Here is a 22,770-nt window from a genome sequence, read left to right on the forward strand (position 1 = left end):
GAATGGGAGTGATTGCTAATGAGTATGGGTTTTCTTTTTGGGGTGATGAAAATGTTCTAAAATTAAGTGTGGTGACGGTTGCATAACTCTGCACTAAAAATCTTTGAATTGCACACTTTAAATGGGTGAATTGTATGGTAGGTGAATTACATCTCAATAAGATGTTAAAATTTTTACTGTTGGCCAAATAAAACTCCTCAGTGGGCCCATTAGCCACCAGGGTGTAATCACTGGCTTAGAACATTCTGGTGCCCAGTTTAGCACATGACAACTGTCATAGTTATTGTAGCAATCACGAGAGTCACTCATTGTCCCCAACAAGCTTGAGATGCAGTTGAGGAGTTTGTTTTTTTTGGGGGGGGGGGGGGTAATACACAGTATATTGGCATTCAAAGTAAATACAACAGATCATGTTTAAATTTAAAAGGGTCTGCCTCCGAATAAAAGCCAAAAGCCATTATAAAAAAAGGCATTGTGGTTGTGAAGAAAATCCAGTCTCTATAAAAATAATTCAAGCTAAATTATGGCAAGAGAAATGTTCCTCACTGGGCAGATGAACTCAACCTAGTCAGTTTGATTTAAATATTATTTAACATTTTCTCTGTTATTTGAGAAGGCAGAATTATTTGGTCATTAGAATCTTATCTAATTCATAAATTCCAAAATCTGAGGAGTTTGTATTTTTGTTCAGGAAACAGTAAGGGGTGCTGTGGCTTTCTTCCTTGGTTTGCTTTTCTGCCCTATCCAGCCTGTCCTTCCTGCCTCCTTGATGTCTTAAACTTCAGTGGCGATTGTTCTCATCGTCAAAAAAATCTTTACTGTTTGCTGATGGCTGCCTGCTTTTATTTTATGCGTTCCGTGCTTTCTGAGGAGCTGGGTGTGGGGTCTCTGCCACAGGTCTGGGATGGTGGGGGAGGGGAGTATCCAGCAGGGCCAGGGGCAGGTGGTTTCCGTCAAAATCATGTCACCTCTTCCTTGATCCCGTTAGCACCTTGTGATCTGTAAAGTGTCCGAGGGATTCAGGGAGCTTATCCGTTATCAGAGGGGCCCTTTCTGCATCTCAGGGAGAGCTTGATGTTGGATAAGGGAGCAGACCCTTCCCCACTAACTCAAACCTGGTTCAAGATTTTTTTTTAAATCCATGAAAGTAAAGTGACTATTAAAAGAGATCAAGACAGGGAAGAAATTTCTCCTGGAGCTGAGGCCTAGGCAGGGATGACAGAAATGTTAGAATTTCTCTGGCAAAAACCAAGGATTGAACAGCTTTGAGATGCCCTTTTTTTTCTGGTAAAAACCAATGGCCCTTCTTTCCTTTATTGCTTCTGCTTGTTTATTTTCTCACTCTGTCTTTCCGCAGTCTGCATCTCTCTTGTCCTTGGGGGGGGGGGAAACATGGTGAGTACTGCCACATACTCATATTTTCTGTGCAGTATCGGATACTGTTAAAAGTGCAGCAACATTGGAATTAACTTTCTAGTACCAAGACTTGGATTTTTTACCACTCGAGTCACCCAGATTACCGTCTCAGAGACTTCCCTTACTTGTTTCGTTTTCAGAGTCTTTCCAGAATGCACCTCTCCTAAAAATCCCAGGCTTAGAGCTGAGGAGAGTTCGTTGTTTTTGTTTTGTTTTGTTTTTGTTTGTTTTTTATTTTATTTATTTTTGGTTGCATTGGGTCTTCGTTGCTGCGCGCGGGCTTTCTCTAGTTGTGACGAGCGGGGGGCTACTCTTCGTTGTGGTGCGTGGGCTTCTCATTGCGGTGGCTTTTCTTGTTGCAGAGCACGGGCTCTAGGCATGCGGGCTCAGTAGTTGTGGCGCATGGGCTTAGTTGCTCCGCGGCATGTGGGATCTTCCCGGACCAGGGATCGAACCCGTGTCCCCTGCATTGGCAGGCGAATTCTTAACCACTGCACCACCAGGGAAGTCCTGAGGGTTCGATTTTAATGATGTTTTCAAATAAACTTTCAGCATAAAGCCAGGACTTGGAAGTAGTAAATCATAATTAATTCACTGCTCATAAACACTAATAGCTCGTTATCGTGATAGTCTGGTTGTGGTTGGGGAAAAGAGGTGTGGCGCCGAGCAGATAGCAGCGAATCCCCCTCTCTCTCCCCAGGTGGATATGGAAGCGTTCCTCACGCTCACCGATGGCGACCTGAAGGAGCTGGGGATTAAGACAGATGGGTCCAGGCAGCAGATTTTGGCAGCGATTTCTGAACTGAACGCAGGCAAGGTATTGTTCTCAATCTTTTTTTTTTTTTTTCCTGTTTCCAACAGCTGAGAGCTTCACTAGGATCCTCGGCCCCAGTGTTCCAGGGACCTTCATGGTCTGATTTCATCTCTCCCCCACACCTGGTGGACGACAGCCCCGCTCATACACCTCTCATGACCGAGGGGTCACTACCTTTGAGTATGCCTGTTCCTTTTCGAGATCTCTCTTCCCATAAGGTGGTTTCTCCTTAGATTTGGCTAAAACATTCCCTCCGGTCATCTCACCCCACCGGGCTGGGTTTTGCCCTCCGGAGCACAGTGGAAGTTGATTAAGACAGGCGGCAGGGTCAGGCCGACCTGGGTTTGAATCCCAGCTCCTCCACTTACAATGACCCTGAGCAAGTCACACCCTCCTCTGAGCCTCGCTTTCTTGTCTGTAGGGTGGGGGTGATGGGCTCGCTGCCGGGACTAAAATGCTCCGCAGAGCACCTGGCACACAGAGATCTGTCAGTCAGTGTTGTTGTTGTTGTTGGCATCCTGCATTTTTGTCTAATGTTCAACTTCTGTTTCACCAGCTTTAGAGCTAAAGATTAGCAAAGCCCCCACCCACCCATCCACCCACCCAAAGGCACATATGCAAAAAACAAACAAGCAAACAGAACACAAGAGAAGTGAGGCACCACTCACTCTGCAGACAGTTGTACAGTCGCTCTTGGGCTATTCACATTCCTTTGCCTTCTGTCTTTTTCCCTAACGTGGGCTGGATTTTTTTGGTCTCTTATTCAAGCAATAACGTATAAATACTTGCATACCTGTTGCTCTTTCACACTTAGCCGAACAGCTCCCCACTTGTTCGACGATAGTGACAGGTAAAATCTGGGATTTGACCATTGTAAATAGTACCAGAATGGACATCTCTGCGTTTTTGCTTTTTCTGCTGTTGTTTTGTTCTTCAGGCTGTGTTCCACAATACAAGGTTATGTTAGCGATCGTGCCATTTTATGGTTCTTTCTATATAGTGCCAGGTAGGCACAGAAATATTGAACAGACCTGTAGTGACAATCTCAGGTAAATATCCACGTAACAGTTTATCATTCACAGATCACTGTGCATACCTTTCCTCAGTTAATCCAGGAGGCCGGTACCCTCACACTCTCCTCGTGCAGCCCAGGAGCAGAGTCGGGGGTAGGGAGGGGGTCCTTCTCACTGGTTCCTGCAGCATCACACTGTGTGGAAGCAGCTCCTCCAGCCCTGCAGCCTCGCCGGGTTGGCGGCTGGTTTTTCTGCCATCGTGGTCGTCACTGTTTTGCCTGTGTGTAGGCTGTGAGGTCGTCCTTCAAAGTGATGTAGTCGGCATTGCTTCAGGCATTGCAGGTGTCTGCAAGCCTAAGCGTTTTCCTGCAGGTCTTTGCTGTGTGTTCTTTCTCCTCTGCAAGTGGCCTGTTCCTAAACACTGCTCACCTGTCCTGGGACCCTTGCTGCCTCACTTTACAGATAGGGAAGCAGAGGCTCCGAGAGAGGCAGTGAGCCCCAACTCGGAGACCAGCACCGTTTCTGCCCTGCCCTTAGACATGAGCAGCAGAAGGTGGGCAGGTCTCGGCTGCTAGGAAGGGTTCACCTAGGGAACGGAAGCCTCAGGGTGGCTTACTGCAGGTGGATCACCTGAAGCCAGCACTAAACTCTTCAGAGCATTGATTTACTCATGAGAAATCTCCCTTTAACTGTCTGCCATGTCCCAGGCACTGTGTGGGTGTTGAGCACTGAGTATCACTCAGTGCCCAGCATTGCTCTGAGCACGTCACATCTAGTCATTCGTGTAACCCTCACGAAAGCTGCTGAGGTTGTTTCCAGTTTACAGATGAGGGAACTGAAGCACAGAGAGATCAGGGAACTTGCCTAAGATCACATAGTCAGTAAGTGGCAGAGGCAAGATTAGAACCCAGAGTTTGTGTCCTGGCCTCTCTGCTATCCTGCCTCGGTATAATCCACAGGCACGGGACAGGCAAATTGTGTTGTGAGAGCTCCTGACTTAGAGTGGGGACTGGTAAGGCAAGGGCCTGGAAGACGTCCCCGAGGAAGGGCAGGAGGGCTGCAATGTGAAGGAAGACAGGAACCACCTGGCAAAGGGGTAGAAGAAAAGTGCAGACCAGGCAGAGGGCAGCACATGTGCAAAGGCCCTGCAGTGAGAAGATGTGTGGTGCATTTAAAGAACTAAAGGAGTGGCTGGAGCATGGAGAGAAAGATGCCTGGTGTGAGGGGAGGCCAGAGGGGACAGATTAAGGCTCTCAGGGTGGTTGAGGGTGACCCAGTCAAGTGTCCAAGGGCTTCGGGGTGGAGACTAGGTGAGTGATGGTAAGGAGGCTCTGGCTCAGAAGTTAGGACCCTTCCTCCTCCTGGCCTCCAAGGGCCAGATGTGTGAGCCAAGGGGAGGAAGGAGGTGAGGAAAGCCAAGCCTAGGCCAGTCGAGAAGGACAGAAAAGATTCTAGATGTAGGGCCAGTGAGGACCTCGGAGGGCATGGAAGGACAGGAGCTAGGTGTCCCTGGAGCCTGGCCTGGGGCTTGGTAGATGGTAACCGCTAATGCTTCTGGAACCTCTCCTCTGCCCTCAGTGGTTATGGCCTCCTTGGTCCGGAATCATAAAAAGAAAACAGACTGGGTTGGTTTGCAAATCTTAGGAAACTGTCATCATCAGAGTGGATGATGTGACATCTCAAGCCCACTCCAAAGGAGGACATTTGTCTTAAAGTCTGTACAGGCCTGAACATTTTTTTCTTTAAGTTTTCTCTGAAATTCATTGCCCCCCTTCTCCTTGTTTCTGTAACAGCTTGTATCCCACACTAAGCGGGGCCCCATCGAGAGGAACATCCGCTGGTGGTTGTCTTAGTTCGGGCTGCATAACAAAATACCCAAACCAGGTGGCTTGTAAATGCAAATTGAATTCTCAAAGTATGGAGGCTGGAAGTCTAAGATCAGGGTGCCAGTGGTTGAGTTTGGTGAGGGTCCTATTCCAAGTTGCACAATGCCACCTTCTCATGTGTCCCCATGTGACCCATAACAGAGAGAAGCCAATCTCTCTTATCTCTTCTTATAGGGACACCGATGGTATCATGGGAGGCTGACCCTCATGAGCTCACCTAATTCTAATCACCCCCCAAAGGCCCCACCCCCTAACACCATCACATTGATGGCTTAGGGTTTCAACACAGGACACAAACATTCAGCCCAATACCGTGGTCTTCCTTGGGGGCCCCAGCTGATCATCTCCCAACTGAAAGATCCGGGTGCATCCAACATGCCACGCCACCCATGTCCTCCCCACAGGTAGCATCCACCCTGCAAAGTCAGGCAAACCCACGTGGAGATAGGTGCAAGGGGAAGGGGCTGAGCTGAACTGATCGCTGGAGAATGGCCCTATTATTCAAGGGTCAGTAGTGCCAAAGTCCTGTGGAAATGAGGACTGTGTGTCAAGTGCATCTTAGAGCAAAGGTATGATTGGGAGACGTTGAATATCACAAAAGCAAGTGTATCTTCCCTACTCTAGGTTACCATTGCAAGTCTGTGCTAGTTCTTAGAAAGAGCAAAGAACTTCTCAGGCCAAGTGTGGCTTCCAATAGCTCTTTGGACGCCTGGGGCCTCGGCTCTTCTGGGCTGGACCCGCCTGACCCCGACTCCTGTCTCCTTCTTGATTGCTCTAGGGCAGGAGCTTCTCCTAATGTTCATCCTCTTTCTTTCGAAACTGAACCTTGGCCAAAAGAGTACCCATTGTGGCTCAAATGCTCTGTACACATTTGAAAACTCAGGACACTTGGGAGAGGAGATGCCCAGCTTTCCTTGTCCCCTCACCCCCATGTCTTTCTAGCTGTGGTCCACAGCGTGCTGGAGGGTTGTGGAATCAATTTAGTAGTTCATGAGTAGCATTTTAACAAGCAAAATAGAACAGAGCAGAAAATATGAACGTTCTTTGCAGGTAAGAAGGCTAAAGCTTGTTTAAGTTGTATGGATTTACATGTAACAGGGTTGTGATATAAAATATATTTCATACACAATCAAAAAAGTTTGAACATTTTAGCCAAAAAAATTTTTAATAGATCTTTATTAGAGTATAATTGCTTCACAATACTGTGTTAGTTTCTGTTGTACAACAAAGCGAATCAGCTATATGCATACACATGTCCCCATATCCCCTCCCTCTCGAGCCTCCCTCCCATCCTCCGTATCCCACCCTTCTAGGTCATCGCAGAGCACGGAGCCAGTCTCCCTGTGCTATGCTGCTGCTTCCCACCTGCCAACTGTTTCACATTCGGTAGTGTATATATGTCGATGCTACTCTCACTTTGCCCCAGCTTCGCCCTCCCACCCCATGTCATCAAGTCCATTCTCTATGTCTACCTCTTTATTCCTGCCCTGCAACTAGGTTCATCAGTACCATCTTCTTTTTTTTCTAGATTCCATATATATACATTAGCATACGGTATTTGTTTTTCTCTTTCTGACTTACTTCACTCTGTATGACAGATGGGTCCATCCACCTCACTACAAATAACTCAATTTCGTTTCTTTTTATGGCTGAGTAACATTCCATTGTATATATATGTGCCATATCTTCTTTATCCGTTCATCTGTTGATGGACACTTAGGCTGCTTCCATGTGTTGCAAATACAGGGAAGCTATTGTAAATAGAGCTGCAATGAACATTTTGGTACATGACTCTTTGAATTATGGTTTTCTCAGGGTATATGCCCAGTAGTGGGATTGCTGGGTCGTATAGTAGTTCTATTTGTATTTTTTTAAGGAACCTCCATACTGTTCTCCATAGTGGCTGTATCAATTTACATTCCCACCAACAGTGCAAGAGTGTTCCCTTTTCTCCACACCCTCTCCAGCATTTATTGTTTCTAGATTTTCTGATGATGGCCATTCTGACTGGTGTGAGATGATATCTCATTGTAGTTTTGATTTGCATTTCTCTAATGATTAATGATGTTGAGCATTCTTTCATGTGTTTGTTAGCCGTCTGTATATCTTCTTTGGAGAAATGTCTATTTAGGTCTTCTGCCCATTTTTGGATTGGGTTGTTTGTTTTTTTGTTATTGAGCTGCAGGAGCTGCTTTTGACTTCTCCATCGAATCTGAATGAGATCCTTGCTGGGTAGAGTAATCTTGGTTGTAGGTTTTTTTCTCTTTCATCACTTTAAGTATAGCCTGCCACTCCCTTCTGGCCTGCAGCGTTTCCACTGAAAAATCAGCTGATAACCTTATGGGGATTGCTTTGTATGTTATTTTTTGTTTTTCCCTTGCTGCTTTTAATATTTTTTCTTTGAATTTAATTTTTGTTAGTTTGATTAATATGTGTCTTGGTGTGTTTTTCCTAGGGTTTATCCTGTATGGAACTCTCTGTGCTTCCTGGACTTGGGTGACTATTTCCTTTCCCATGTTAGGGAAGTTTTCAACTATAATCTGTTCAAATATTTTCTCAGACCCTTTCTTTTTCTCTTCTGGGACCCCTATAATTCGAATGTTGGTGCATTTAGTGTTGTCCCAGAGGTCTCTGAGGTTGTCTTCAGTTCTTTTCATTCTTCCTTCTTTATTCTGCTCCTCAGCAGTTATTTCCAGCATTTTGTCTTCCAGCTCACTTATTCGTTCTTTTGCCTCAGTTATTCTGTTATTGATTCCTTCTGGTGTATTTTTCGTTTCAGTTATTGTGTTGTTCATCTCTGTTTTTCTTTAGTTCTTTTAGATCTTTGTTAAATATTTCTTGTATTTTCTCAATCCGTGCTTCCATTCTATTTCCAAGATTCTGGATCATCTTTACTATCATTACTCTGAATTCTTTTTCAGGTAGATTGCCTATTTCCTCTTCATTTATTTGGTCTCGTAGGTTTTTACCTTGTTCCTTCATTTGTGACATCTTTTTTTGCAATCTCCTTTTTTTTTTTTCTCTTCATGAGTGGGATTGTATTCCTGTTTTACTGGTTGTTTGGCCTGAGGCTTCGAACACTGGAGTTTGTAGGCTATTGGGTAGAGCTGGATCTTGGTGCTGAGACGGGGACCTCTGTGAGACCTCACTCTGGTGAATATTCCCTAGGGTCTGAGGTTCTCTGTTAGCCCAGTGGTTTGGACTCGGAGCTCCCACCAGCGGAGCTTCCGCCCAACCCCAGGCTCGCAAACCAAGATCCCGCAAGCCACATGGAGTAGCAAAAAATAAAAGGGGCGGGTTGGTGGGAGGCCTTGGCTGTGGAGGGCGGGGCCTAAGCAAGGGCGAGGTTTGGGCGGAGGGTGGGGCCAATACTCAGGACCCACAGGGCTGGAAAAGGCCCTGGGGGCTGTGGGGGGTGGGGCTTAGGCTCAAGGAACAGAAGGGACACAGATGTGCCCCCCACCCCTGGTCTCAGAGGGCAGCGGACCTCACCTGGGAGCCCAGCAGGCTTTCTGGGCTCGAGTGGGTGGGGCAAACTCCCTCCCACCTCTCCTGCTCCTCCGGTCTGGGAGGGCCCCTCCCGCCTGCCTCTCCTGATCTCCCTGGCCTCCCTCCTATGCTCCCAAGGACCTGTTGGCCTGGACAGGGCATTGGAGGGCAGGGGACCCGCCTGGGAGCTCAGCAGGCTCCCCGGCCCGCGTGGGCCAGGCGATTGCCCTCTGCTCCTCTCATGCTCTTTCCGGAGAGTCCCTCCCACCTGCCTCTCCTGATCTCCCCGGCCTCAGGGGCGCTGATCCTGTCTGGCCTCCACTTCTCCTACCCCCTCAGTCCCCCTACATCCTACCAGTTCACTCTCGGGTTCTTCCCGTCTCCTTGGGCATCAGTGTCCCCCACCAGCGGCCGGCAGGCACCCTAGTTGTGGGGAGACGCTAACTCTGCATCTTCCCACACTGCCATCTTGACACCATCTTTGCCTCCTCAAAATTTTTTTTTTAATGACTATTCGCCCAAAACCTGGCTCAGCCATAAAAATATCAGCAAAGCAGCGTGGACCCTCAGCCTGCAAACTATTTGACTTCCAGGTGAGCCCACCCCAGTATCCGAGTTGTGATGTATACTCAAGTCAGCTTATTAGTCTGTTAGTTTCAGACAAGTGCTATATTGGAGAAGGTTAAACAGAAATGATGGCCTGAGTTTCACCTTTAGTTGGTCCTAAAGCCATTGCTTCTTTCCATTCCCATTTTTTTGTGATTATTCAAAGTTGTGCATATTTGTCTTACTAAATTTGCACAGTGCCAGAAAGGCGAAAAAACTTTCAAAGGAGTCACGATCCAACTACCCAGAGGCCAGCACTGTTCGTATTTGGTGAGATCGCTCTGCAGTGTTTTGTGCTGAATGTTTTCTTTATGTGGCTGAGATAAATTTGGATCTATAATTTTATATTCTACTTACTTTGTTTAACAGTAAATATATGCAGTTACCCATGTCATTAAGAACTCTTTTAATATAATAAAATAAATTTGCAAGGATGTACTAAAATTATTTTTTTTAATCCCTACTTGTTGGATATGTAGATATTCCAACTTTCTATAAATAGTGCTACAGTGAGCAACTTCGTGTATAAGGCTTTCTAATTATCTCCTCAGAATAGACATCTAAAAAAAGTGAAATTATGGAGTCAGAGTCTAAGTCAAGGTATATGGTACTTTGTCCTGAAATACCTTCCAGCAGGAGCCAGTGAACACCCCCACCAGCTGTGGTTATAAGTTCCAGTGTCACCCTTGCCAGCATTGGGTACTACCAATTTGCTTTTTAATTTTTATTAATTTGATAGGCCGAGAAGTATGCCTTGTGTTGGTTTGTATTTCTTTAACTACTAGATAGACTGAACATTTTTTCTACTTTTAATGGCCATTTGCTTTTTTTCTTTTTGAGAATTATCAGGCAGGTCCTTTGAAACTTGGGGGTTTTTAAAGGGCAGTTATCATTATCATCTTCAATCAGGTGTGGATGCAGGGAGTGATTATGGTTTTCATCATCTGCGGCTCCCTCCTGAGGTTAGGAAGCATAGTGTGCTGGAACCCTGTCTCGCCCTGACCTCATTTCTCAGGCAATTAAGGCTAAGGTGGTGTCTAATAATGACATGGTTGTCATTCCCTCTATTTATTTTTTAGCCCTCTGCAGTTTGCACAGTGTCACCCCGTTCATTATCTCAGGTTGAGCCTCATCACAGCCCCAGCATGTGATACCATCCCCCTTTTACAGATACAGAAACTCAGCAGCATGGGGTCATGCCTGGGACAGAGTGAGTAGTGGGTTAGGGATTCGGGGTCCTCTGACTCCACCTCCCCACCTCCAATGCTCTGTCCTCTTCCCTGCTGCCTTTAGGTGTGTGTTGATGGAATCCTGATGGCACTTTCCCAGCTGTCTTGGAAGAATGACCTGGAAGGATTGTGTGAAGGGAGACTCTTCTGCCCTCCCAAGTGTCCAGGAGGCCTCGTCAGCACTAGAGGTCTCTGCTTGGGGATCTGGAAAGGGCAGTCCATGCAATAAAGGAAGAGAAAGTTTAAAGTCTAGGCTCATTCGGTGGAGTTTTTTATTTTTTTTCCACTCTTGGCAGAAAACAATCTGCCAGAGATTATTCAGTTTTAATTTGCTTTACATTTTGACCACATTTATTTCTTAGTTTAAAAAATATATGTTTAGGGCTTCCCTGGTGGCGCAGCGGTTGAGAGTCCGCCTGCGATGCAGGGGACATGGGTTCGTGCCCTGGTCTGGGAGGATCCCACATGCCGCGGAGCGGCTGGGCCTGTGAGCCATGGCCGCTGAGCCTGCGCGTCCGGAGCCTGTGCTCCGCAACGGGAGGGGCCACAACAGTGAGAGGCCCGCGTACCGCCAAAAAAAAAAAAAAAATATATATATATATATATATATGTTTAATCTACACTGCTGTTCTCTGAGGTCAGGATATGCTGGCCTCCTGCTGCCCACCCACAGCCCAATGTCAGCAGCAACCATCTGAGGTACAATTATCATCCTCGTTTTATAGATGAGGAAATTAAGCCCCAGAGAGATGAAGTATCTTGCTCAAGGTCACCCAGCTAGTAAATGGGAGGGTTGGGATTTGAACCCAGGCTGTGTGATTCCAGTCTCTGTTCTTCACCTCTATATATCACTGCCTCTCGCCTACGTATTCAGTGAAGATGTTCTTTGGGCTTAAAAAAAAAATCCACATCCCCCCTCTTTTCCCATCTCAAAATACGTGTGTAAAGAGCAGCAACTAGGAGGGGGGTCTGCAAGGATGGGGTGAGAAGTGAATCACTGTGAAAACGAATCTGTCATCTTTTGGACAAGGGGGAGTAAAGGCAGTTCAAACTCTCACTCTGTATCAGAAAGTTCAGCTCCCTCTGAAGTCCCTGGAGATACGAGGGCTGGAAAGATGCACAGGGCAGGGTAGGAGACGTCCCTTCCGGGCCGAGTGACCCAGGGCAAGTCATTCTTGCTCCCTGGGTTCTGCTGCCCTTCCTCATCTGGGAAATTGGACCCCTGCATCTTGGGGGCCTCTCCAGGCCTGGCATGCTGTGTTTGTGGGTGCTGGGGGAGATTCTGACTCAGGATGTTTTTATTAAACTCAGTACTCTTTCAATTAGGTAATTTGTTTTCCCCAAGATGCCCATGGGTTTTTCAAGTATGAGTTAAACGTTAACAGCACTGTGTCAATTGAATTAATGGTTAAAAGATTTAACAAGACTTTCTGTGTCTGTTTTCAATTTCCTCCACAGGGACGCGAGAGACAAATTTTACAGGAAACCATTCACAACTTCCACTCTTCCTTCGAGAGCAGCGCCAGCAACACCAGGGCCCCTGGAAACAATCCCTGTACGTGACCTTCCTTCCTGTGGTGACCAGCGTGAGCTTGCTGAATCTCAGTACCCCCTTCACGTGGCCGGTGCTCCAGCCACCATCAGACCTTCCCCATTCCCTGAAACACACTATGTTTTTGTCACACCGCTGTGCCTTAGTCCTTCTGCCTGGAACACCTGTCTTCCCTTCCCTTCTGTAGTAGTTGGTGATGCTTGTTGCTGTAACAAACTCCAACACTGTAGAGACTTACTCTCCCATACAATCCAGTATGGCTGCATCCGCTCGGCAGAAGCACACGGTGATTCAGGGACCCAGCTCCTTTCATCTGTGGCTCTGCCATTCCTGGGGCCTCAGAGGCTTTGTTTCTGGCTGGCAGAGGGGAAGGGGATGGTGAAGAAGGCACAGCCATTTCTTTACTGCTTTGCTCTTAACTGCTCACGTTCCATCGGCCGCTCATAGTCACGTGGCCCCACGTGTAGTCGTTGTTCAGGTAGTGGCTTCACAGCAACAGCTCTGTACTTAGATGGGGGAGCACATATTTTGGCAGAAGGTTAGCCACTCTTCCACATCTTCCCTTAGAACTTCTAACTTCTCCCTAATGGTCCAAGTCACCTATCACATGAAGCCTTTCTCAACTCCCTTACACAGAACTAACTCCTCCAGCCTCTGGGGCCCTTACTGCTCCGTGTGATAACTCTGCTCTAGCACTTCACTGCACCTGCTGCAGATAGCGTACACCAGCTGTTCAGGATGTATATGTTGAATGCGTACTTCTTTCTTGCAAAGGCAGCCTTTTATGTAGGAAAAATGGCGAGGCCCAAGGTGTGATCTTGAGGGATCCCTTTTCCTTCCTGGCCTTCAGTTTCCTTGTCTGTCGTCAGGCAAGACAATGCTCTGATATTCCACGCTGCTCACCCCATATCACAGTAGGGCTTTTCCACTTTGAGTGGGAGCAGAAGACCCTAATACATTACATTGTAGAAGGACTTGGATACTCACATTTTCTAGGCAAAGAAGTGAAGAATTTAGAATTTCTTCTAAGGCTACATTCCTCAGAAGGGAATCAGCCTGTGTAGTTTTCTACCGTGTCATATTCTATGAAAAGGACTCTGACTTTTGAGTCCAGTAGGTTTCTGAAATGTTTTCAAGTGCGTAATTCATTCGACCAGCACCGCTGGGTGCTGGGGGTGCAGAGATGAGTCAGAGCCAGTCCCCACCCTTGAGGACCTGGACAGCAAGAGAAGAAAGGAATGGTGGTCCCAGCCTCGAGGGGCAGCACGGAAGAGTGGAGAAAGCGTGTGCTCTGGACTCAGGCTCAGGGTTCTGGTTCAGCCCTGCAGCTAGCCAGCTGTGTGGCCAGGGACGGGTAAGTTGGCGCTTAGAGCCAGCGTGCGTCAAGCACTTGGTCCGTGGGACATGCGCAATGGATAGCAGCCTTTGCAGAGTTCTCATCTTTACCGTGAGCTCTGCCTGGCCGCATGCTGGTCTCCTTGGGAGATGTGGCCTCTCACCTCTCCCTCCCCCGGCCATGAGTGCCCATTCACCCTCTGCTGGCTTCTAGAGGGAGTCCTGACCATGTTGCCTGGAGCCTCATCGTGTTCTCCCTCTGTCCGTTGATCCAGCGGATGCTGTTCCTCCTTCATCCTCCCATCTTCCCGCCCATAAAAGCCAGCTTCCCACATGACTGGAGAGAAGAGGTTTTGTTTTAGCCATCACTGACAGACACCTTTATAAATGTTCCTCGCATCCCAACCTTTTTTAAGGAGACACAGTCATTGAGCACCTTCTGTGTGCAGCAGCTGGAACCCAGTGTCATCTGTCCTCACCAGAAGCCTGGAGGCTGGCATGGTTTAACCTCATCCTGCACGCTGGGGAAACAGACACAGAGGACTGGAGCTGCATGCCAGTTCCCCAGCCCGGAAGGAGTAGAGCTGGCTGAGAACCGGATCTAGTGGGCTCTGAGCCCATGCTTTTGCCACCAATTCCTATAGACTCCCGGGGCTAGAGGCACCAGGCATTCTCGCTGTTTTAATGTACTCATATCTTCAGAGACTGTGGAAGAGCACTGAATCTATAGTCGGTCCTAGCACTGGGTTTTGGCTCAGCCACTTCTTAATGGGTAACATATTTCTAACATTCCTTGGACCTCAGTTTCCCTTTCAGTTACAAGGGGGTAGCGCTCCCCAAGGCGCTGAGGAGCAGATGAAGGTGAAAGCCCTTTTCACACCATGTGGAGCTCTGCAGATGGGAGAAATCTCCACAGTGCTTGCCTGTTTGAAATACTCTGTTTCTCCCCTGCCCCACCCCGCCTCCCACTTGCCCTGATGTAGCCAGGGCTGGGTGGGCAAGGCCAGAAGCAGCAGCCTCCAGCCAGAGGTGGCAGCAGCTTAGGTGGCTCTGCTGGTATCGGAGCCCCGAGGAAGTGAGGGTTGTTGTTGAATCCCCACCCTCCAGTTGTGGCTGACTCTGGTGTTTGTGTCACTGGGATTCCCAGCAAGGTGGACAGAAAGAAGGGAGGCCTTCCAGCCTGATCACAGGGGCTGATCCAGGGGGCAGAGAGGAAGCAGGAAACCCCTCCAGTTTGCTCTTGCCTCAGAGCTGCCTAAGGACAGTGCCGTGCAGGCCAGTCCCGGGCTAGACAGCTGTGAACATCTACGCCGACCTTCCAAGAAAGCACCTTTTGAGGGCTTGGGACCCTTCCTGGGAAGATTCTGCAGCCCAGACTGAAGGTGTGAAGCACCATCTGTGCTTTGTTCAGGCAAGGTGATCATGTCTCATTAACCAACAGATCCTGTTCAGCATGTAAGGAGACCTGATGCTTTCCCTGACAAAGTCGATACCAAATTCTGAAGGACTGGCCAGGGACTGAATCTCCTTCCTGGGGGAGGTGGGTGGTGAGTCCCCTCTTCAACTTCTTTCCTAAGGTGGGGACCACCCAGGGCCCCTCCTCAGGGCCCTCCCTACCCAGTGGGTTGAGCCAGCCCCCATGAGTCTTAGTTCCTGTTGGAGCTGCCTCCCTAGGGCTCATAGACACAGGGCATGGCCATCCTCTTCCGGGAGACCTTGTTCCCACTGTCCAGGTGGCTGGGGTAGGGTTTGGCCTCAGCAGTGCCACTGGATCCTTTGATAAGAGACCAAGGTGCTGTTTTGTTTCAGCTCTACTGTGTTTCCATGTTCCTTACCATCCAACATTTCTTTTTGTTACTATTTTATTGTTTTTCCATACAGGGATTTGATTCTTTGAAGGACTTTTGTTTGCCAAATGTATATTAAATAATGGTGAGTTTGTGTTCTCACTTTGTTTTTGCTCATCGAAGGTATAAAATGCTGCTCAGATTTCTTCCAATGAGAACTGTTATGGAGCAAGTGCCTATGGTGTGCTGGGCGCTTCTGTTGCCTCACCTCCTTCATGATAATCTTGTGAGGCAGCCTTAAAATCCCCTTTCTACCAATTTGGTGAGTGTGGCACACAGATATCAACCTCACCAAGGTCACCTTGTAACAGGCGATGGTCGATTTGAATGCAGGCCTCACCTGTCAAGTCTCTCCATGCTGTCTTGCTGCCTTTCAGCACAGAGAGAAATGTTGAATTGGGATAAGCCCAGCCAACATAAAACAAATAAAACCTTGTTAGTCTGTATGGCTTGTTCACAATTTTTTTTATTTTTTTGGTGGGAAGGTGTTTATGAAATACCATAATACTATACATATATGGCTTGGAGATTCTCTTTGTTTCTGCTGAGAGTCTTTACAAGTCTGGGGCTCCCTCATCTCCACCTCTTCTGCTCTCAGTGTCTCATGTTGGCTGTGCTCAGCCCTATAGAGCATTCAGGAAGCAGAAAGTAGCATGGGTCCCAGGCCCAAAACAGGTGGAATGAGGCCAAGGTCTGTGGGGAGCAAAGATACTGGGGAGACCATGGGAGTAGGGCCAGCACTCCATGAGGAAGAACATTCCAGGGACCAGGGCTACCTAGAAGGGAGAACATCCCCCAGCTGAGCCCCAGAGGCTGGTCAAGCCCAGGGCAGCTGGAGAGGGGAACTCAGACTTTAGATGAAGATTGGACCAGGCAAGTGGTTCCCAAATGACCCACTGGTGGAGGTGATAGGAGAAAAACAAGTACAAGGCAATGAGTTTACCTGACACTAAATATACTCATTTTATGAGGTTGGCCTTGATCCTGACACAAATCCCTATTACTTTGAAGGGAGAGGGTGGTGGTAGTGGTGGTTTTAGTTTCATGGTTGTGTGAAATCCAAAAGTCTGAGAAACATTGCTCTAGGTCACTTTTGAGGTCCTTTCCAGCCTTCTGAGTCTGTGAAAATCTATAAAAAGAAGGGGGAGTGGTTCCTCAGTAAGTTAAACATCGAAATACCATACGACCCAGCAACTCTACTCCTAGGTAATATACCCAAAAGAATTGAAAATAGGTATTCAACTAAAAACTTGTATGCAGATATTCATAACAGCACAATTCACAACAGCCACAGGTGGTAATAATCCAGATGGCCATCAACAGATGAATGGATAAACAAAATTTGGGATTATCCACACAGCGGAATATTGTTCAGCCATGGAAGTAGCGATCCACACTACAACATGGATGAAACTTGAAAACATTGTGCTAAGTGAAAGAAGCCAGACACGAAAGACCACGTATTATGTGATTCCATTTATATGAAATGGCCAATCCATAGGGATGGAAAGCTGAGATTTGGGGATTGAGGAAATGGGGAGCCATGCTTAATGGGTAGGCGATTTCCTTTTGGGGTCATGAAAAACTTCTGGAACTAGATAATGGTGATGGTGGTACAACATTGTGGATGTGCTTAATGCCAGGCCACACTTTAAAATGGGTAAAATGGTAAGTTTTATATATTTTTTGCTATAATTTTAAAAGAAGGAAGAAAAGGGGAGCTCAAGACCTGGCTGGTCTTCCACCCTTTTGTCAGTGTTCACCTTCTCCACTTTGTCCTTCAAGGTGAAAGATACATCACCATTGTAGGGTCTTGCTCTCCCTCCCCCCTCCCCCCGACACGTGTATGTACACACACCTTTCTGTCCCCTTCATCAGAGGGGTCTAGATGGGCTGCCAGTCTCAACCAGAGCCCCACACAGAAAATGCTCAGGAATGAGGTGGGGCCACCCTTGTCCTGGCTCTGCGGGAGGCAAGCCCCTTAGGAAGGTGGGAACGCTCCCTGAGGCACCACGTGCTCCCGGCCCTCCAGCTACTCCTCTGGCTCTCATTTCCTCTCTCCACGGGGCTGGGGGCTTCTCCACTTCACTTGCTCGAAGCTCTTTCAGCAGAATAATTGTCTTCAATTTCCTCACAATAAGAAACACTCCCTTTGGGTCACAGACGAGGGTTTTCAGAAGCGCTTCCGCGTTGGCCTCGACTCTCGCTCCACCGAGGGGTGAGCCCCAGCCCCATCGATGCCCACTTCCGCCCACTTCTCCCACCAGCCCCTGCGCTTCCGGTGAGACGGCCCCAGCCTCCGTCCGCCCAGTCACGCTTTCCCTGCCGTGCCACAGGTGTCCCTCCCGAGACCAGTGCCTAAACCACGTGCTGCAGGCAGTGGCCACGCACAGTCTGCCCCTGGGGAACCCGGCCTGTGAGCCAGCGCTTTGTTAAGTTTAAGGCTGTGCGTGTGTAGAGAGGAACTTCAGCCATAAAGAAGGACCTAGAACTGGAGACTTCACACTAATGTTCCCTCAGGTTCTGTAGCTTGACTTCATCCGTGAGGGGGCCTCAGGGCAAACTGATTTTACTAACTCCTCATGAGGGACAGTGGCCGAGAGCCTGAGTCAGACAGAATCCTCCGAGGGAATGTCCGTCAGGCGACCTTGGAGCCGCAGGCTCGCGGGGAAGCCGTGTGCATGGTGACAGCTTCCTCAGGTAAGCGAACTCTGTTTCTCGCCGTCGCACGGAGCGAGGGTTGACGCACTCATTCAGCAGACAGCCGCTGATGGGGCACTGGGGATGCCCAGAGGGCAAATCAAAGCCCCTGCCTTTGTGGAGCTTATGATCCACTGGGGTGATAACAATGCTGGCTCCCAGGGCAGGACAAGGGTTAACTGAGATAATGCGAGTCAAGGATAAGTGTCTTGGGGCAACAGCCGATTCTAATTGCTCATTCCCTCTCCCCGTTCCTTGAGGGTCAGGGCCACATGAGCTCTTCCTCACCAGCTGCAATGCAGGGGGACGTTGTGCTCTGCTGGGGCCGCAACTCATTAATGCAGCCGCGTTAATGAACCCTGAGCTGGTAGCAGTTAGAGGAGCTAGGTTATGGACCTAAGACAGGGCCAGGGATGCACCGGCCAAATGAAAGAATGACGGAAAAGATGTGTTTATTGCATAGCAATGAATTTAACACACGTAACTTAGTTTACAACCCACAATTGTCTAAGGAAGAATTTAGAGCAAAGAAAGAATTGGAGAAAAAAGCACAAGATGCAGACTGTGTTCTTTAGACCTGTGGAATAGCTGTCTCTACTTTGATCCACTTAGCATTCTTGGATCACTTTTTTTTGTTTTTTGTTTTTTTTTTACTTAAAAGTTTTATTTTTATTTTTAAACAATTGTTAAAACAATTTTGACAATTTAAATTTAAACAATTGACTTTTAAACAAAAGTCATTATCAGTGAGTATAATTTGATATACATAATGTAACACACTGATGTTTTTACATCTCTTGAGCTTTAAGATCAAATATAGCTTTCCCCAGAGTCCTGTGGGGGTTCCAGGATGCACAGAGCCTGGGACTGTGGCCCTAAGGAGCCCTTGCCTGGCAGAAATTTCCCACCCGGAAAAACCCTCCCTGCTGACATTTCCAGTGGGCTTTCCAAGTTTCTTGAACTTTCAACTAAGCTTATAACCGGAGGCCTATGGGCATTGCACTCCGCTTTATTTGTTTGTTTGTTTGTTTATTTGAAGTACAGTTGATTTACAATATTGTATTATTTTCTGTGTACAGCAAATTGATTCAGTTATTCTTTTTCATATTCTTTTTCTCTTATAGTTTATTACAAGATATTGAATATAGTCCCCTGTGCTATACAGTAGGACCTTGTTGTTTATGTGTTTTATACATAGTAATTTGTATCTGCTAGTCCCAAACTCCTAATTTATCCCTCCTTCCCCCTTTCCTCTTTGGTAACCATAAGTTTCTATGTCTGTGAGTCTGTTTTGTAAATAAGTTCATTTGTATCATATTTTAGATTCCACATATAATGAGTATCATATGGTATTTGTCTTTGTCTGGTTTCCTTCACTTAGTATGATAATCTCTAGGCCCATCCATGTTGCTGGAAATGGCATTATTTCATTCTTTTTTATGGCTGTGTAGTATTCCATTGTATATATATATACCACATCTTCTTTATCCATTCATCTGGTGATGGACATTTAGGTTGCTTCCATGTCTTGGCTATTGTAAATAGTGCTGATATGAGCATAGGGATGCATGTATTTTTTTTTTTTTTTTTTTTTTTGCGGTACGCAGGCCTCTCACTGTTGTGGCCTCTCCCGTTGTGGAGCACAGGCTCCAGACGCGCAGGCTCAGCGGCCATGGCTCACGCGCCTAGTCGCTCTGTGGCATGTGGGATCTTCCCGGACCGGGGCACGAACCCGTGTCCCCTGCATCGGCAGGCGGACTCTCAACCACTGCGCCACCAGGGAAGCCCGCATGTATCTTTTTGAATTAGAGTTTTCATCTTTTCTGGATATATGCCCAGGAATAGGATTGATGGATCATGTGGTAGCTCTATTTTTAGTTTTTTAAGGAACCTCCATACTGTTTTCCATAGTGGCTGCACCAATTTACATTACAGTGTCAGAGGGTTCCCTTTTCTCCACATTCTCTCCAGCATTTATTGTTTGTAGACTTTTTAATGATGGCCATTCTCACCAGTGTGAGGTGATACCTCATTGTAGTTTTGATTTGCATTTCTCTAATGATTAGCAATGTCGAGCATCTTTTCATGTGCCTACCAGCCATCTATATGTCTTCTTTGGAGAAATGTCTGTTTAGATCTTCTGCTCATTTTTTGATTGGGTTTTTTTGTTTTTTTGTTATTCAGTTGTATGAGCTGTTTGTATATTTTGGAAATTAAGCCCTTGTCGGTCATATCATTTACAAATATTTTCTCCCAGTCTTTAGATTGTCTTTTTGTTTTGTTTATGGTTTCCTTTGCTGTGCAGAAGCTTATAAGTTTGATTAGATCCCATTTGTTTATTTTTGCTTTTATTTCTATTGCCTTGGGAGACTGATGTAAGAAAACATTGCTACGATTTACATCAGAGAGTGTTTTGCCAGTGTTCTCTTCTAGGATTTTTATGGGGTCATGTCTTATATTTCAGTCTTTAAGCCATTTTGAGGTTATTTTTGTGTATGGTGTGAGGGAGTATTCTAACTTCATTGGTTTACATGCAGCTGCCCAGCTTTCCCCCACCAGTTGCTAAAGAGACTGTCTTTTATCCATTGTATATTCTTGTCTCCTTTGTCAGAGTTTAATTGACTGTAGGTGTGTGGGTTTATATCTGGGCTCTCTGTTCTGTTCCATTGATCCGTATGTCTGTTTTTGTGCCAATACCACACTGTTTTGATTACTGTAACTTTGTAGTATTGTGTGAAGTCTGGGAGCATTATGCCTCCAACTTTGTTCTTTTTCCTCAAGATTGCTTTGGCAATTCTGGGTCTTTTATGGTTCCATATAAATTTTAGGATTATTTGTTCTAGCTCTGTAAAAAATGTCATGGATAATTTGATAGAGATCACATTAAATCTGTAGATTGCTTTGGATAATAAGGCCATTTTAACAATATTAATTCTTCCAATACAAAAGCATGGGATAACTTTCCATTTCTTTGAATTGTCTTCAGTTTCCTTTATCAATGTTTTATAGTTCTCAGCATAAAGGTCTTTTACCTCCTTGGTCAGGTTTATTCCTAAGTATTTTTTTAATGCAATTTTAAAGGGGATTTTTTTTTTTTTTTACTTTCTCTTTCTGATATTTCATTGTTAGTGTAAAGAAATGCAACAGATTTCTGTGTGTTAATCTTGTTTCCTGCTACCTTACTGAATTCGTTTATCAGTTCTAATAGTTTTTGTGTGAAGTCTTTAGGGTTTTCTAAATATAGTATCATGTCATCTGCATATAGTGACAATTTTACTTCTTCCCTACCAATTTGAATACCTTTTATTTATTTTTCTTGTCTATTTGCTCTGACTAGGACTTCCAATACTGTGTTGAATAGAAGAGGTAAGAGTGGGAATCCTTGTCTTGTTCCAGATTTTAGCAGGAAATCTTTCAGCTTTTCACCATTGAGTATTTTATTTTATTTTATTAAAAAAATTTCTTTGTAAAGATGTTTTTTTTGGTGTGGACCATTTTTAAAGTCTTTATTGAATTTGTTACAATATTGCTTCTGTTTTGGTTTTTTGGCTGCGAGGCACATGGGGTCTTAGCGCCCCAATCAGGGATTGAACCTACACCCCCTGCACTGGAAGGCAAAGTCTCAACCACTGGACTGCCAGGGAAGTCCCACCGTTGAATATTATATTGGCTGTGGGTTTGTCATAAATAGCTTTTTTTATGTTGAGATATGTTCCCTCTATAACCACTTTGGTAAGAGTGTTTGTCATGAATGGATGTTGAATTTTATCAAATGCTTTTTCTGCATCTATTGAGATGATCTTGTGGTTTTTGTCTTTTTTGTTGATGCAGTGTATCACATTGATTGATTTGCATATGTTGAACCATCCTTGTGACTCTGGGATGAATCCAACTTGATTGTGGTGTATGTTCTTTTTTATGTGTTGTTGGATTCAGTTTGCTAATATTTTGTTGAGAATTTTGCATCTATATTCACCAAAGATATTGGCCTATAATTTTCTTTTTTGGAAGTGTTTTTGTCTGGTTTGGGTATCAGGGTGATGGTGGCTTCATAGAATGAATTTGGGAGTGTTCCCTCCTCTTCAGTTTTTTGGAAGAGTTTGAGAAAGATCAGTGTAAGTTCTTTGGTATAAGAAGAAAACATATATCCAGGTACAAGAAGCACAGAGATGAAACAAGTGAACCCAAACAGACCTACACCAAGACATATTATAATTAAAATGACAAAAGTTAAAGATAAAGAGAGAATTCTAAAGGCAGCAAGAGAAAAACAAAGAGTTAATTACAAGGGAACCCCCATAAGGCTGTCAGCTGATTTCTCTACAGAAATATTGCAGGCCAGAAGGGAGTGGCAAGATATATTCAAAGTCCTGAAAGGGAAAAACCTGCAGCCTAGGATACTCTACCCAGCAAGATTATCACTTAGAATAGAAGGAGAGATAAAGAATTTCTCAGACAAGTAAAAACGAAAAGAATACAGCAATACTAAACCTATCCTAAAAGAAATCTTGAAAGGTCTTCTCTAAATAGAAAAGAAGAAAGAATCTATAGGGAAGAAAAAATCACAATTGGAAAGTAAATCACTTAAATAAACCAGTATATAGATTAAAATTTTTTTTTAACTTGTGAAAATTCTGATAACTACAATGGACAGCAAAAGGATGAACATGAAGATGTAAAAGAGAACATCAAACTCATAAAATGTGGGGGAGGGGAGTATGAAAATGCAGGGTTTTTTTTTTTTAAGAATGTGTTTGAGCCTATATGACTACCAGTCTAAAACAAGTAGCTATAGTAATGGGTTAACATACTTGAAAAACAGGATAACCACAAATCAAAAACACAATAGGCTCACAAAAACCAAAAAGAAGAGAACTCAAGCA

General features: G+C 45.7%; 1 protein-coding gene across 2 annotated transcripts in view; it reads left to right on the forward strand.

Annotated features, from left to right (window-relative positions):
• Window positions 1-15,305, forward strand: part of ANKS6 (ankyrin repeat and sterile alpha motif domain containing 6) — a 56,589-nt gene extending 41,284 nt beyond the window's left edge. For both annotated transcript variants that reach the window (XM_067743840.1, XM_067743841.1), the window contains exons 14-15: window positions 2,117-2,233; window positions 11,912-15,305. In XM_067743840.1, the coding sequence (XP_067599941.1) occupies window positions 2,117-2,233; window positions 11,912-12,016 (222 nt within the window). In that variant the 3' untranslated portion in view covers window positions 12,017-15,305. The remainder of the gene's footprint in view (window positions 1-2,116; window positions 2,234-11,911) is intronic.
• Window positions 15,306-22,770: the final 7,465 nt, after the last annotated feature.

This window comes from Pseudorca crassidens, chromosome 7, assembly GCF_039906515.1.
Source record: "Pseudorca crassidens isolate mPseCra1 chromosome 7, mPseCra1.hap1, whole genome shotgun sequence".
Taxonomy (NCBI): Eukaryota; Metazoa; Chordata; class Mammalia; order Artiodactyla; family Delphinidae; genus Pseudorca; species Pseudorca crassidens.